Source organism: Ursus americanus, chromosome 37, assembly GCF_024610735.1.
Source record: "Ursus americanus isolate L20-20 chromosome 37, mUrsAme1.1.p, whole genome shotgun sequence".
NCBI classification, from domain to species: Eukaryota; Metazoa; Chordata; class Mammalia; order Carnivora; family Ursidae; genus Ursus; species Ursus americanus.
Genome location: NC_142163.1, coordinates 9831822 through 9846594, shown reverse-complemented (window position 1 = coordinate 9846594; position 14773 = coordinate 9831822). Strand labels below are relative to the sequence as shown.

At 39.4% G+C, this 14773-nt stretch overlaps 1 protein-coding gene across 1 annotated transcript in view; it reads right to left on the bottom strand.

The window, feature by feature from the left end:
- The window catches only part of LOC123780129 (neuronal membrane glycoprotein M6-b), a 115803-nt gene extending 104410 nt beyond the window's left edge, over positions 1–11393 (bottom strand). Inside the window, exon 1 of the mRNA XM_087859302.1 lies at positions 11263–11393. Coding sequence (XP_087715428.1) covers positions 11263–11266 — 4 coding nt within the window. The 5' untranslated portion in view covers positions 11267–11393. The remainder of the gene's footprint in view (positions 1–11262) is intronic.
- Positions 11394–14773: the final 3380 nt, after the last annotated feature.

The following is a 14773-nucleotide window of genomic DNA, read 5'->3' as shown; positions in this document are numbered from 1 at the left end:
TCAAATATCTATGGTTATTTAAATAAAAGGTGAAGTTTTGTTTATTTAGTTTCGCTTCGTTATTACTTATAATCTTAACACAGTACCTGACTCATATGAGAAGGACTCTGTGAATGCTTGTTGAGTGAGTAACCATCTTATAAATTTCCCTGAGAGCCTTAATGATAAAGGGCATGTAAAAACTCAAATGCACAAAGACTGGCACACCCTGATAGTGCAGGATTATTAGGCTTAACTTAAATTTTAGTTTTCATCCTAAGACTAAAAAGGAGCTTTCTTAAAGACCCAAGGTTGGAACCTTTTATCAAACCTTTAAACAAAGAAATGGCACTCTTTTTAGGAATATTTGGTGCCAATTTATTCATTAGGATTATAAACACTGAATTCTTTTTATTGTGGCCTACTCCATATAACATAAAATACACCAATTTAAAAATGTAAAGTACACTGCATTAACAACTTTGTCCAACCACCACTCCTCATCAGGAAAATATAAGTCAACACCACAATGAGATACCACCTCACACCAGTCAGAATGGCTAAAGTTAACAAGTCAGGAAACAACACTGTTGGCAAGGATGCAGAGAAAGGGGAACCCTCTTACACTGTTGCTGGGAACGCAAGCTGGTACAGCACTCTGGAAAACAGTATGGAGGTTCCTTAGAAATTAAAAAGAGAATGACCCTACAACTCAGCAATTGCCCTACTAGGTATTTGCCCAAAGGATACAAATGTTGTGATCTGAAGGGGCACCTGCATCCTGATATTTATACCAGCAATATCCACAATAGCCAAACTATGGAAAAAGCCCAGATGTCCATTGACAGATGACTGGATAAAGAAGATGTGCTTCATATATACAATAGAATAGTACTCAGCCATTAGAAAGGATGGAGTCTTGCCATTTGCAATGACATTAATGGAATTACGGTATTTTGGTAAGTAAAATAAGTCAGTCAGAGAAAGACAATTATCATATGATTCACTCATATGTGGAATTTAAGAAACAAAACAAATAAACAAAGGAAAAACTACATAAAAGAATGAGAGGCAAACCAAGAAACAGACTCAACTCCAGAGAACAAACTGATGGTTACCAGAGGGGGTGGGGGTGGGGGATGGGTTAAATAGTTGACGGGGATTAAGTATTGAACTTATTCTAATGACCACTTATGTTTATGTTATATGGAAGTATTGAATCACTATATTGTACACCTGAAACTTATATTACATGATATATTAACTATCTGGAATTTAAATAAAAACTTTAAAAAAATCTTTGTCCCACCACCATCTGTATCTAGTGCTCAAAATTTTCATTACCCCAATAAATTACAAACCCCTTAAACAGCCAATTACCATCATTTCCTTTGTCTGTTTCCTGACAACCACACATCTGCATCATTCTGTGTCTAAGAATTTACTTATCCTAGATATTTTATACAAGTATAATCAAAGAATATTTGATTTTTTGTGCTGGCTTCTATTACTTAACATAATAATTTCGAGAAGTACATATTTTGCAGAATATATCAGAACTTCATTCCTTTTTATGGCTGACTAATATTCCATTGTATGTATATAACACTTTTTGTTGGTTCATTCCACAGCTCATGGACATTTAGATAGTCTCAACTTTTTGGCTAAAATGAGTAGTGCCTCTATAAACATTCATGTACAAGTCTGCTTGAAATTCTTTTTAATTCTTTTGGGTATACAACTTAGCCATGTACATGTTCTAAAAACATTCATGTACAAATTAGCATAAGTCATATACTAATTCCATGTCTAAGTTATTGAGGAACTGTCAAACTGTTTTCCACAGGTGCTACACCATTTTACATCACTACCAGAAATGTATAGATACTCTAGTTTCCAAGATCCACACCAATTCTTGCTATCCTCTATTTTTAAAAAATTGTCTTTATGTTAGTGGATGGGAAGTGGTATTTCATTGTGGTATGATTGTTTTCTGTAACCACCAATAACATTCACCATCTTATGTGCTTGTTGCCCATTTGTCTCTTTGGAAAAATGTCTATTCAAGTCCTTTTCCCATTTTTAAGTTATTGTTTTGCTCTTGAGTTTAAAAGTTCTTTGTTTATTCTAGGTAGTTTCAGATCTTATCAGATCTATGATTCACAAATATTTTCTCCCATTCTATAACTTGTCTTTTTACAGCTTGTCTTTTCATGTTCTTATACTTTGATGCATAAAACTTTGAATGAAATTTATTTTTTCTTTCCTTGCATGTGCTTGATAATGTATTACAGGTCTCAAGTCCAGTTGATTTTCTTTGTTCTTTTTTCTTTCTCCCTTTCAGACTGGGTAATTTCATGTGACTCTCATTTAGTTAGGTTCATTCTTTATTTCTTTTTTCTTTTTGTTATTATGTTCAATTAGTCAGCATAGAGTACATCATTAGTTTTTGATGTAGTGTTCAACGAATCATTAGGTTCGTTCTTTTTTAAGACTCTGAAATGTGCTGTTCAGCCCCAAAGTGAATTTTTTCATTTTAGTCATTAAAATTTTCAGCTCTAGAATTTCTATTTGGTTCTATTTTATAATTTCTCTTTTTTGATATTCTTTTTGTTGACACATTGTTCTACTGATTTGCTTTAGTTTTTTGTACATCATTTTCTTTATCTGTTTGGTATATTTAAAATACTTGATTTAAAATATTTTCCTAGAAAATTCAATATCTATTCATCCTAGGGACAGTTTCTGAGAAGTTCATTGTTTTCCTGTGAATGTGCCATACTTTCCAGTTTCTTTGTATTTCACAATTTTTTTAGTAGTTGCACATTTTGAATTATGTGATCTAGTTACTCTGGAAGTCAAACTTTCCCATGTCTTTAGGATTTCTTGCTGCTTATGCATTTAGCTATTTTTTGTTTGTTTAGTCACTTATCTAAAGTATTCTTATAAAGACTGTGTTCTTTGCTATGTATAGTTTCTGAAATCTCTTTTCTAGTAGTGTCATGATTTTATAAAATTTAGTTAAACATCTGTAGCCAAAGAAGAAGAAAGAGAAGGAGACAAAGAAGGAGGGAGAGTTAAAAAATTAGGAAGGAAAGAAGGAAGGCAGAGAGGAATGGAGGGAGTGAGGAAAAACTTCCAGGTTTTCGAAGAATGGGTCTTTGTTGGAATACTCCTTCTGACATAATAAATGAAATGACTATGAATGAATCCAATGCTGTAAGCTCTCAGAAAGTGATGTCAGCTGAGACCCTGCAGGTAGGAAAGCAAATCCATATTCAGAGTATATCTGTTACTGTCAAGATAAATCACTGTGTACACTGTGGGCAACTTGCACCAAGTGGTTAGCTGATATCCTCAAGGAATGATGTGATATTGGGGACCAAACTTAAGCCTTTGTTTCTGGTAGGCTGATATTTGGTTTGGTAGCACCAAGAGCTAGACCAGCTTAAATGAGAGGGAACCCCTGCTGTTAATGCTGTGTACAGTCTCTACACCTTACACCATTCACAGCTGGCTCTAGCTTTCACTTTGTGTTGCTGCTGAGCATATAAATCAGTGAAAATGCAAGTAAAAGTTTATGGCATTGGCTTCTTTCTAGCAGGATTGATTCATCATACCCCTGGCATTCACTTGGCTTTCTAAATTCACCAATAGATGTGGTTGTTTTTCAAAGCTCTTATTTAACCCACTATTATTAGCCAGGTTTCCCTCTAGACTTTTCATAGGTTTTTTTTGTTTTGGTTTGGTTTTTTTGTCCCAAAGATTTGTTGTTTTTGTTTTTGCTGTTTGTTGCTGTTTCATACCAGGCAGTAGCAACCTGTTCATTTGCCTTAAATGCTTTCAAGGAATATCCTCTACAGAGCCACTTCTCCACCCTGTAAAAGTTCTGAGTTAAGTGAACAAAGGACTCTGTGTTACTCCTTCTGGGAACTGCCAATCAGATAAAAAAAAAAAAAACAACACACACACACACACACAATCCCCACATTGTCTGATATGCTCCTCAAAAACTAGGTACCCATGTTGGGAACAAGGACTGCTATTATTAAGAGTGCTACCAACCAGGCATGAGTACTGTAGGCTAATTTAAAACATAAGAAATCTTTCAACCGTGTTTCACTGCCTTTCTTCAGAATAAACATTCTTTTGGTCACTGTAAAGCTTTCACTGTCTTCCTGAGTTCTGATAGTTCTGCCAGTTTTTGCCAGGTGATCAGTGTTTCTAAAGAAGTGAAGTGTCCTGTACTTTGTTATGCCATTTCTTCTTATTTCCTTTGGAATCAAAGTGTTAAACACGATAAACATTAGAGTTTTCTCCACCAATTTCCGAGGCGAGTGTTAGGACAGACATGGTCTACAGAGTCCTTAAATGGACACTGACCCCTCATGCAAGGACATGCCCTAGACAGTAGCCCAGGAGTCCCAAGAAAATGTATGTTCCTGATCCGATTTCCCAACGGCCCTTGTGAAAAGTAGTCTCCGCACCTTCAAAGGCCTTTTCTTTGTGCACCGCTTACATAAAAACCTCAAAATACTTTCCAAAACCGTGCTCTTCTTGGTTTCAATTGACCAGAGCAGCATTAGTCCAGGAATGCCAAACCCTAATAAAATCATGTGCCCAGGTCCCACCTGTTCCTCTGCCCAATCCTGTCTTGACCTCTCAGTGTGCCCTTAGAGGCTTGCTGTGTACTTCCTCCAGAACCTGTGAATAAAAAACTTCAGTATTCAAATTCTCTTGTACTCTTTCATTGAACTGAGTCACACTGTCCCACATTTGTGAGTAGACAATCTTCCTGTACGAAGAACACCAAAGATGCCAAAATTTAAGACAACAATAAATGATGCAAACAAATCATGCTAGCTTAAGAAAACAAATGGTTCAGCAATTAGAGGTCTATATCCTGATATTTATCTAAGCATAATCTTTTTATTTTTACTAAAGTGAGGCTTAGAAAACTATCTTTAAATGTTTTCTTTTTTCAATTAAGAAATATTTGATATGCAATATCATATCAGTTTCAGGTGTACAACATACTAATATAAAAGTCACCACAATAACTCTAATCACAATCTGTCAACACACAAGGTTGTTATAATAGTGAGTATATTCCCTATGCTGTACATTAAATCTGTATGTCTCATTTATAACTGAAAGTTTGTAACACTTAATCTCCTTGGTCTAGTTAACACATTGCCCACCCACATCTTTTTAATGCACTCATCAGTTGATGGACACTTGTGCTGTTTACATAATTTGACTCTCGTTGCAATGCTATTATAAATATTAGGGTACATGTGCCCTTTAAATTAGTGTTTGTTTTGTTTTCTTTGGATAAATACTTAGAAGTAGAATTACTGGATCATATGTTAATTGTACTTTTACTTTTTGGGGAAACCGCATACTGTCTTCCATAGTGGCTGGACCAGTGCACATTCCCACCAATGGAGCTAGAGGGTTCCTTTTCCTCCACATCCTTGCTAACATTTTTGTTTCTTGTTTTTGCATCATAGCCATCAGACAGGTGTGAAGTGGTATCTCATTTGTCTTTGATTTGCATTCCCCTGATGCTGAGTGATATTGAGTCATCTTTACATATGCTATTTGAACATATGAATGTCTTCTTTGGAAAAATATCTATTCAGGTCCTCTGCACATTTTTTAATCAAATTGTTTATTTGTTTTAACGTTGAGTTGTACAGATATCTATTTCTTGGTTCCTCAAGCATCCTCTGAGATCTGGAGTATCAATATCACCTGGAACGTTTTTTGTTTTTTTTTTTAGCACTCAGTCGCCACTCCAGACCCATTAGATTAAAATCTTATTTTTTTTAGCAAGATTATCAGATAATTCAATGCACCTGACATTACAGTTTGAGAAGGACTACTTTTAATCATTTTTTCTAAAAGCTTTAGGTGAAATGATTGGCAACATTAAAGTTCATAATTCTTATAAAAATGTCCTTACCACAAAATGCTTAAAATTATTATTTAAGTATTCTGCTATATCTGGTTATCTTACTTACCATTTTCATTTAAAATTACAGACAACAAGTTAAACAAAATTAGAATTTCTCGAGGGGGGAGGAGTTAAGATGGCGGAGGAGTAGGGGACCCCTTTTTCAGCCGGTCCCCTGAGTCGTGTGGGATAGGTACCAGACCAGCCTGAACATCCACGGAATCAGCCTGAGACGTAGGAAGATACACCTGGATCTCTACAAATGAACATCTCCAGCACTGAGTATTGAGGTATGAAGCGGGGAGCCGTGAATCTGCACACAGATATCGGAAGATAAACGGAAGGGGGGGAGCCTCCGTGCTTGGGCGCCAGGAAGCGGTAGCCACCTGCACTGGGGAGCGGGCTGGTCTCGCAGACCAGCACCCACAAGAGAGCAGACTGAGACCGTGAGCCTGGGAACGCGTGACACCAGACTGAAAACCGGAGATCCAGAGCGCTCACTGGAACCGGACTGATACTGGAAGCTGGGGAGCATGCGTACAACCAGACTGAAAACCAACACTCCAGAGTGCATGTGAACCATAATGAAACAGGGAGCTCAGGAGAGTGCTCAGGGGTGGCTGGCGGCTGGCAGACTTAGAAACACAAAGGACATAGACTTGGCGGCCCTGGAAGTGAGGGCTGGGATGTTGCCTGTGGGGTGCACAACTCAGGACGCTGCAGGGTTTTTAGCAGCACCAACAGAAACAGAGTAAAAGAGGCCAGATGAGCTCAGTGGAGAGAGGATTGCGATCTCTCTGTTCTGAGACAGAGGCTGGGATTCAGCCACCGCTGCTCTGACTCTCAGAAGAGCCACAGAAAACCACCAAGGAAAGCCACCAGAGAACAAAAGCCTGGAAATACCAGCTCACAGTGTGTCCATCCCCAACGGCCCTGGCAGGGGACAGGAAGACTCTAACCAAACAAGGTTGCCTTAATACCAGCACGGCAGGCCCCTCCTCCAGAAAGCAGCCTGAAAAATCAAGAAGTGCACATCCCTAAGATCCCTATAAAACAAGTGCACACTGCATGTGTCCTGGTCAATAATTTGGGCTCTGGGCATCCCCACAACCTCACCTCATCAGATTGATGAGAAGGAGAAATTCCCCCCAGCAAAGAAAAGATAATGAGTCTGTGGCCTCTCCACAGAACTGATGGATATGGATATAATGAAATTATCAGATATGGAATTCAGAGTAACAATGGTTAAGATGATATGTAGACTTGAAAAAAATATTAATGAAAATATTAATGAGAATATATAATCTCTAAGGGCAGAAATGAGAGCAAATCTAGCAGAAATTAAAAATTCTATAAATCAAATGCAGTCAAAACTAGATGCTCTGACGGCCAGGGTGAATGAGGCAGAAGAACGAATTAATGAATTGGAGGATGGGTTGGTAAAAGAGAAGGTTAAAACAGAAACTTGGCTCAAAAAAATCCAATCTCAGGAATGTAGGTTACAGGAGATTACTGACTCAATGAAACATTCCAATGTCAGAATCATCGGCATCCCTGAGGGGGTGGAGAAAGAGAGAGGTCTGGGAAGAGATATTTGAACAAATTGTAGCTGAAAAATTCCCTAATCTAGCAAAGGAAACAAGCCTTCGTGTCCCAGAGGCAGTTGACCCCTCCGAAATTCAACCATGACAAACCTACTCCAGTCATGTCATAGTGCAATTCGCAAATATTTGATCCAAGGATACAGTATTGCAAGTGGCCAGGGCAAAGAAATTTCTCACGTACCAAGGCAAAGGTATCAGAATTACGTCAGACCTGTCTACACAGACCTGGAATGAGAGAAAGGGTTGGGGCGGCATTATTAAAGCGCTTCCAAGAAAAACATGCAGCCAAGGATCCTTTATCCAGCAAGGCTGTCATTCAGAATTGATGGAGAGATAAGGACCTTTCAGAATCGCCAGTCGCTGACCAATTTCGTAACCACGAAACCAGCCCTACATGAGATATTAAGGGGGGTTCTATAAAAGTAAAAAGGCCCCAAGAGTGATACAGAACAGAAATTTACAGTCTATAGAAATAAAGACCTTAAAGGCAACATCACATCATTAAAATCATATATCTCAAGAATCACTCTCAATGTGAATGGCCTAAATGCTCCCATAATGCCACAGGGTTGCAGACTGGATAAAAAGACATGATCCATCCATTTGCTGTCTACAAGAGACTCATTTTGAACCTAAAGATACATTCAGACTGAAAGTAAAGGGATGGAATACCATCTTTCACGCCAATGGACCTCAAAAGAAAGGTGGGGTAGCAATTCTCATATCAGACAGATTGGATTTTAAACTAAAGACTGTAGTTAGAGATACAGAAGGACACTATATTATTCTTAAAGGATATATCCATCAAGTGGATATGGTAATTATAAGTATATATGCCCCCAACAGAGGATCAGCAAGATACACAAGCCAACTGTTAACCAGAATAAAGAGACATATAGATAAAAATACATTAATTGTAGGAGACCTCAACACTCCACTATCAACAATAGACAGATCACCTAAGCAGAAAATCAACAAAGAAACAAGAGCTTTGAATGCCATATTAGACCAGACAGACCTCATAGATATATATAGAATACTACACCCCAGAACAAAAGAATACTAATTCTTTACAAATGCACATGGAACGTTCTCCAGAGTAGACCATATGCTGGGTCACAAAACAGGTCTAAACCAATACCAAAAGATTGAAATTACTCCCTGCATATTCTCAGACCACAAGGCTTTGAAATTGGAACTCAAAAGGAAAAATTGGAAGGAACTCAAACACTTGCAGACTAAGAACCATCCTGCTCAGGAATGACTTGATAAACCAAGAAATCAAAACTCAATTTAAACAATTTATGGAGACCAACGAGAATGAAAACACATTGGTCCAAAACCTATGGGACACTGCAAAAGCAGTCCTAAGGGGAAAATACATAGCCATCCAAGCCTCACTCAAAAGAACAGAAAAATCTAAAATGCAGTTTTTATATTCTCACCTCAAGAAGCTGGAACAGGTACAGAAAAATAGGCCTAATCCATGCACAAGAAAGCGGTTGATCAAGATTACAGCAGAAATCAGTGAATTAGAAACCAGGAGCACAGTAGAGCATATCAACAGAGAACAAGAGGAAACAAAAAGTTATTGCTTAAGAGTTACACAGTTTTTGTTTGGGATTACGAATAAATTTTGGAAATAGTGGTAATAATATACAACATTATAAATGTAGTTAATGCCAATGAATTGTACACTGTAAGGCACATTTTTATTTTGTACTTCAAAATGGTTGGAATGACAAATTTTACACTTTTAACATATATTGTTACTACAACATTGTTTAAAAAAAAAAGCCACCCACATGCCCCAGTTGGTTGAGTGTTGAATAGATTCTTGGTTTCCGCTCAGGTCATGATCTTGGGATACTGAGATCTAGAGCCCCAGGTTGGGATTCTGGGTCTATGCTCAGAGACTGAGACTGTCTCCCTCCCCCTCCCCACTTTCTCTGTCAAATAAATAAATAAACTTATAAATAAATAAACTTATAAATAAATAAATAAATAAATAAATAAATAAATAAATAAACAAATAAACACTGTTGCCAATTAAATCCAAGGTATTGTGAGAGTCAGTTTGAGGAACGTCTTATGTGGTAACCTAATCCTGTTTCTAACTGCTACAAAACCAAGTGGCACGGGTAGGCCTAGTATTAAAAACAAAGGAAAGAAAAAGCAACAGTAAATTTACTATAGGAACTTAGTTAACGATTTCTCAATACCGCATTTTCTGTAACTTCAAAATCGTATTTGGTAAATATTATCAAAATTGTTTCAGTCTGACACAGCCATTATCTAATTTTTGTATATAAGCATCACTTAAAATAGCATTGAGTGAAGCGACTAGTCACATTAAAGAGGGGGTCTTAAAGAGAACTGAGAAAAGAATTACAAGTCACAAAATTTTGCCCATTTTAAAAGTATTTTATCCTACCTCTGCCCTAACATTACGGTAAAAAAAATTTTTTTTTCTTATTATATTCAGGAGCCTTATTTCCGTTCTCATTTTGATCATGTAATATATGTTTAATTAAAAAATAGATTTAACTATAACACTGAGTTTCGTTTTAAATGTTAAACTAAGAGGTTTTTCTTACTCGTCTTCACCAATTTTTAATTATTACATAAATCCCCGTATCCGTCCTCGACATAATTAATAGTAGTAGCGGTGGGGTTGATAAAAGATCAGTGGGGGGACGGACAGGGATTCCCAAGCCCTGACCATTAACCCGCAATGGTTAAACCCAAGGCGTTCCTCATTAGGAATGCTTCGGCGTGGCTCCTCAGTCTGTGGCTTTTGTGGCGCTTGCGGCTGCAGTCTGGCTGCCACCAGAGAAGGATAACAGAGGAGGGAGAGAAACCCTTTCCCAACCACAGCTATCAGACATTTCCAGGGGTGAGGCGGAATTAGGTTGTTTTCCACGGCATTCCCGAGTTTCCCTTCCCATGGAGTCCCCATTTAACGACATGTTGCTGACGGCAGCGTTTCGGGGTGTTAGGAGGTGACAGAAAGAATCCCACAGCCGCCTAACATTCGCCCCGGGCCAGGTGGGAGATTTTCAATCTCCAGAACTGGGCTTTCACCGTTACTAGTCGATCCCCCCAACTGCACTCGAATCCGCTCGGCAAACCGTCTCCACCTGCGCCCAGGTCCGCATTTTGATAGTTGGAACAGGGGACAAAGAAAAGAGACTCAGCCTCTGACCCATCCTGTCCCTCTCCCTTCCCCCCTTCCTGGTATCAAGGGGGCTGGTCCCCAAATGAGCTCTTGGAAGACTCGGGCGTTTGTTTCGTGTGGGGTGAAGGGCAAGAAGAGCACGGCAGGGTGGGACAGGACCGAACTGGGAGCTGAGAGCTCAGGCGACAGGGTGAGCGTCCCGGGAAATGAGCAAGAGACTCCTCTCCACCAACCCGTAAAATAAAGAAGCCCGGGACGCCCCGTCTGCTCGCTCCGTAGCCCCTCCGGGAGAACGGCTCTCGCCCTCCCGCGAGCCGCACGCCGGGGGGCAGCCACAGCGCAGCCTGGGACGGGGACGCCCCCCCCCCGCGGGGCAGGGACGCGCACCTGGGCGTTCGGGACACCTGCGCCGCGCCCCTCCCACCTCCGGCCTCCGTGCGGGGCACCGAGGAGCCCCGGGAGACCAAGGAGCCCCACCTGAGCGGGGGTGGGGCGGGGGTGCGGGGCCGTGGCCGTGGCGCGGAGCCAACGCGCTCGCTTACCCATGGCTGGAGACTGGCGGGAGGGCCTCTGGCTCCCCGAGGACGGGCTGAGCCTGTGGCACAAGTTTGCTGGTCTAGCGGGCACGTGCGCGGACCGGGCTCCGGGCTGCCTGCTGCGCGGCTGGGCTGGCGGCTGGCTCCTGGCTCCGGGGCTGGGGTGGGAGCGCCGCGCGGCTCCGCCTGCACTGGGGGCTGGCCGCGCAGAGAGGGGCCCTGACGTCAGCGCCGGGGGCTTTGTGCGCCCTCAGCAAGGGCCAGAACCGGCAGCGGGCGCACCTGGGTGACCCGCACAGCTGGAGGCTTCCTCTGGGACTTCCCACTGGGAATTTACAGATTTAACTGGTTTGTCCTCCTCCTACTAAGAAAGTAACCTATTTGAACTGAGGTCTGAATGCATATATATGCGGAAATCTGTCTGCATATAACAATAACTGAGATTACATGCAAACGGAAGAGACCTGGGTGAACGCCTTTGGAAAATTTGTAGGAGACAAAAAAAAAAAAAAAAAAAAAAAAAGAACAAAATGTGACTGCGACATTACAATACAAAATAGTATTTTGGTAAGATACGAACTGACTCAGACACTATGGAACAAAACGAAAAACTAAGATTTTGTGCACTGACATGAAGGTAAACAAACGTTTTGGTACACTTTCTGCCATTCCGTAGAAGTCATAATAAATAACAATTTTATTCATAATGTCACATTGATAAACTCATCTCATCTTCGAAATGGCAAAAGTTGATATGAACAAGCAAATCTTTCCAAGAACCTTAAGAAAATAGGACAGTAGGAAAAATAGCAAAGGGTACTATACACAGAACAAGGCCAATATGTATATTTAATTTCACTATTATTCAAGGAAACCCTTTTTAAAAATAATTACAAAATATTTTTTCATACTGAATATCAAAATATTAAAAATTAAGCAAAGCTACTCAAAAAAAGGGGTTGAAGAGTCAAAAGCATATTGCTCTACAATGCAGATGGCCAAGTAAATTGGTACTGCCTTTCTAGGGAAACATTTGGTAATATGCAGCCAGAGACTTAAAAGTATTCATAATATCTGACCTAAAAATTTCTCTTCTGAGCCAGTCTCCTAAGTATATAATAATTGTTTCAGTCAAAAGTCATGTAAAATGACATTTATCATAGGACTAGTGTAAATAGCAAATGAAAAAACAATTAAGAAACAACTGCTCAACAGAGAGGGAGTAGTTAGGTAAATTAATGTTTATTAGTTCAGTAATTCTCAATAATTCCCAATTTTGTCCTAAGGGACATTTTAGTAAAATAAAGAATATTTCATGACATCATAATACATTCTTGAATGTTATAAGTGAGGTGGAAGGATGCTACTTTATTTTGTAGCACATCCCTTTGTTGCACTTGGCATATGTTGAGTATTTTACAAATTGAAGGTTTGTGATAGCTCTGTATCAAGCCAATCGATCAGTGCCATTTTTCCAACATCATTGGCTCCCTTTATGTCTCTGTGTCATATTTTGGTAACTCTCACAACATTTCACTTTTTCATTTGTTATGATGATTTGTGATTAGCAATCTTTGCTGTTACTATCATGATTGTTTTGAGGTGCTAGGAACTGTACTTATATAACTGTACTCAATAAATATTGTGTATGATCTGATTGTTCCACTGACCAGGATATTCCCCATCTCTCTGCCTTCTCTTGGGTCTCCTACTTTATGAGACAGAACAATTTTAAAATTGGGCCAATTACTAACCCCACAATGGCTTCTAAGTGTTCAAGTCAAAGGAAGAGTTACACATCTTTATTTAAAAAAATTTTTTTTTCTTTCAAAACTTTATTTAAATTCTAGTTACCTAAATATAATGCAATATTGGTTTCAGGAGTATAATTTAGTGATTCAATACTTGCATACAACACCCAGTGTTCAACACAATAAGTGCCTTCCTTAATGCCCATCACCCATCTATCCCATCCCCCACCCACCTCCCTACATCAACCCTCAGTGTTTCCTCTGTAGTCAAGTCTCTTATGGTTTCTTTCCCTCTCTTTTTTCCCTACCCTTATGTTATTCTGTTTTGTTTTTTAAATACCACATATGAGTAAAATCATATGGTATTTGTCTTTTTCTGATTGACTTATTTCACCTAGCATAATACCTTCTAGCTCTAGCCACATCCTAAGAAATGGCTAGATTTCATTCTTTTTGATAGCTGAGTAATATTCCATTGTATAATATATACACCACAACTTCTTTATCCATTCAACAGACAATGGCCATTTGAGCTCTTTCCATAATATGGTTATTGTTGATAATGCTGCTATAAACATTGAGGTGCACGTACCCCTTGGAATCTGTATGTGTGTATTTTTTGAGCAAATACCTAGTACTGCAATTGCTAGATAATAAGGTATTTCCATTTTTAACTTTTTGAGGAACATCCATACTGTTTTTCACAGTGGCTGTACCACAACAGTGTAAGAGTGTTCTGCTTTCTCCGCATCTTCGCCAACATCTGTTGTTTCCTGAATTGTCAATTTTAGCCACTCTGACTGGTGTGAGGTGGTATCTTGTGGTTTTGATTTGTATTTCCCTGATGATGAGTGATGTTGAGCATCTTTTCATGTGTCTGGTACCTATCTGGATGTCTTCTTTGGAAAAGTATCTGTCCATGTCTTTTGCTCATTTTTCGACTGTATTTTTTGTTTTTTGCATGTTGAGTTTGGTAAGTTCTTTATAAATTTTGGATGCTAGCCTTTGATCTGATATCTCATTTGTGAATACATTCTTCCATTCCATAGGTTGCCTTTTAGTTTTGTTGACTGTTTCCTTTGCTTTGCAGAAGTTTTTAGCTTGGGGTACCTGGGTGGCACAGCGGTTAAGCCTCTGCCTTCGGCTCAGGGCGTGATCCCGGCGTTATGGGATCGAGCCCCACATCAGGCTCTTCTGCTATGAGCCTGCTTCTTCCTCTCCCACTCCCCCTGCTTGTGTTCCCTCTCTCGCTGGCTGTCTCTCTCTCTGTCAAATAAATAAATATATAAAATCTTAAAAAAAAAAAAAGAAGTTTTTATCTTGATGGAGTCCCAACAGTTCAGATTTACTTTTTTTTCTCCTGCCTTTGAAAATGTGTCTAGCAAGAAGTTGCTGTGGCTGAGGTCATGAAGGTTGTTGCCTGTGTTCTCCTCTAGGATGTTGATAGATTCTAGTCTCACATTTAGGTGAGTCTGTTTTTGTGTATGGTGTAAGGAAATGGTCCAGTATCTTTCTTCTGCTTGTGGCTATCTAATTTTCCTAATACCATTTGTTGAAGAGATAGTCTTTTTCCCATTGGATATTCTTCCCTGTTTTGCAGAAGATTAGTTGACTGTAGAGTTGAGGGTCTGTTTCTGTCTTCTATATTGTGTGATTGCACATTTCAGTTTAAATCAAAAGCTAGAAATGATTAAGCTTAGTAAAGAAAGCATGTGGAAAGCTGAGATGGGCTGAACTCTAGGCCTCGTGCGTGAAATACTTAGTTT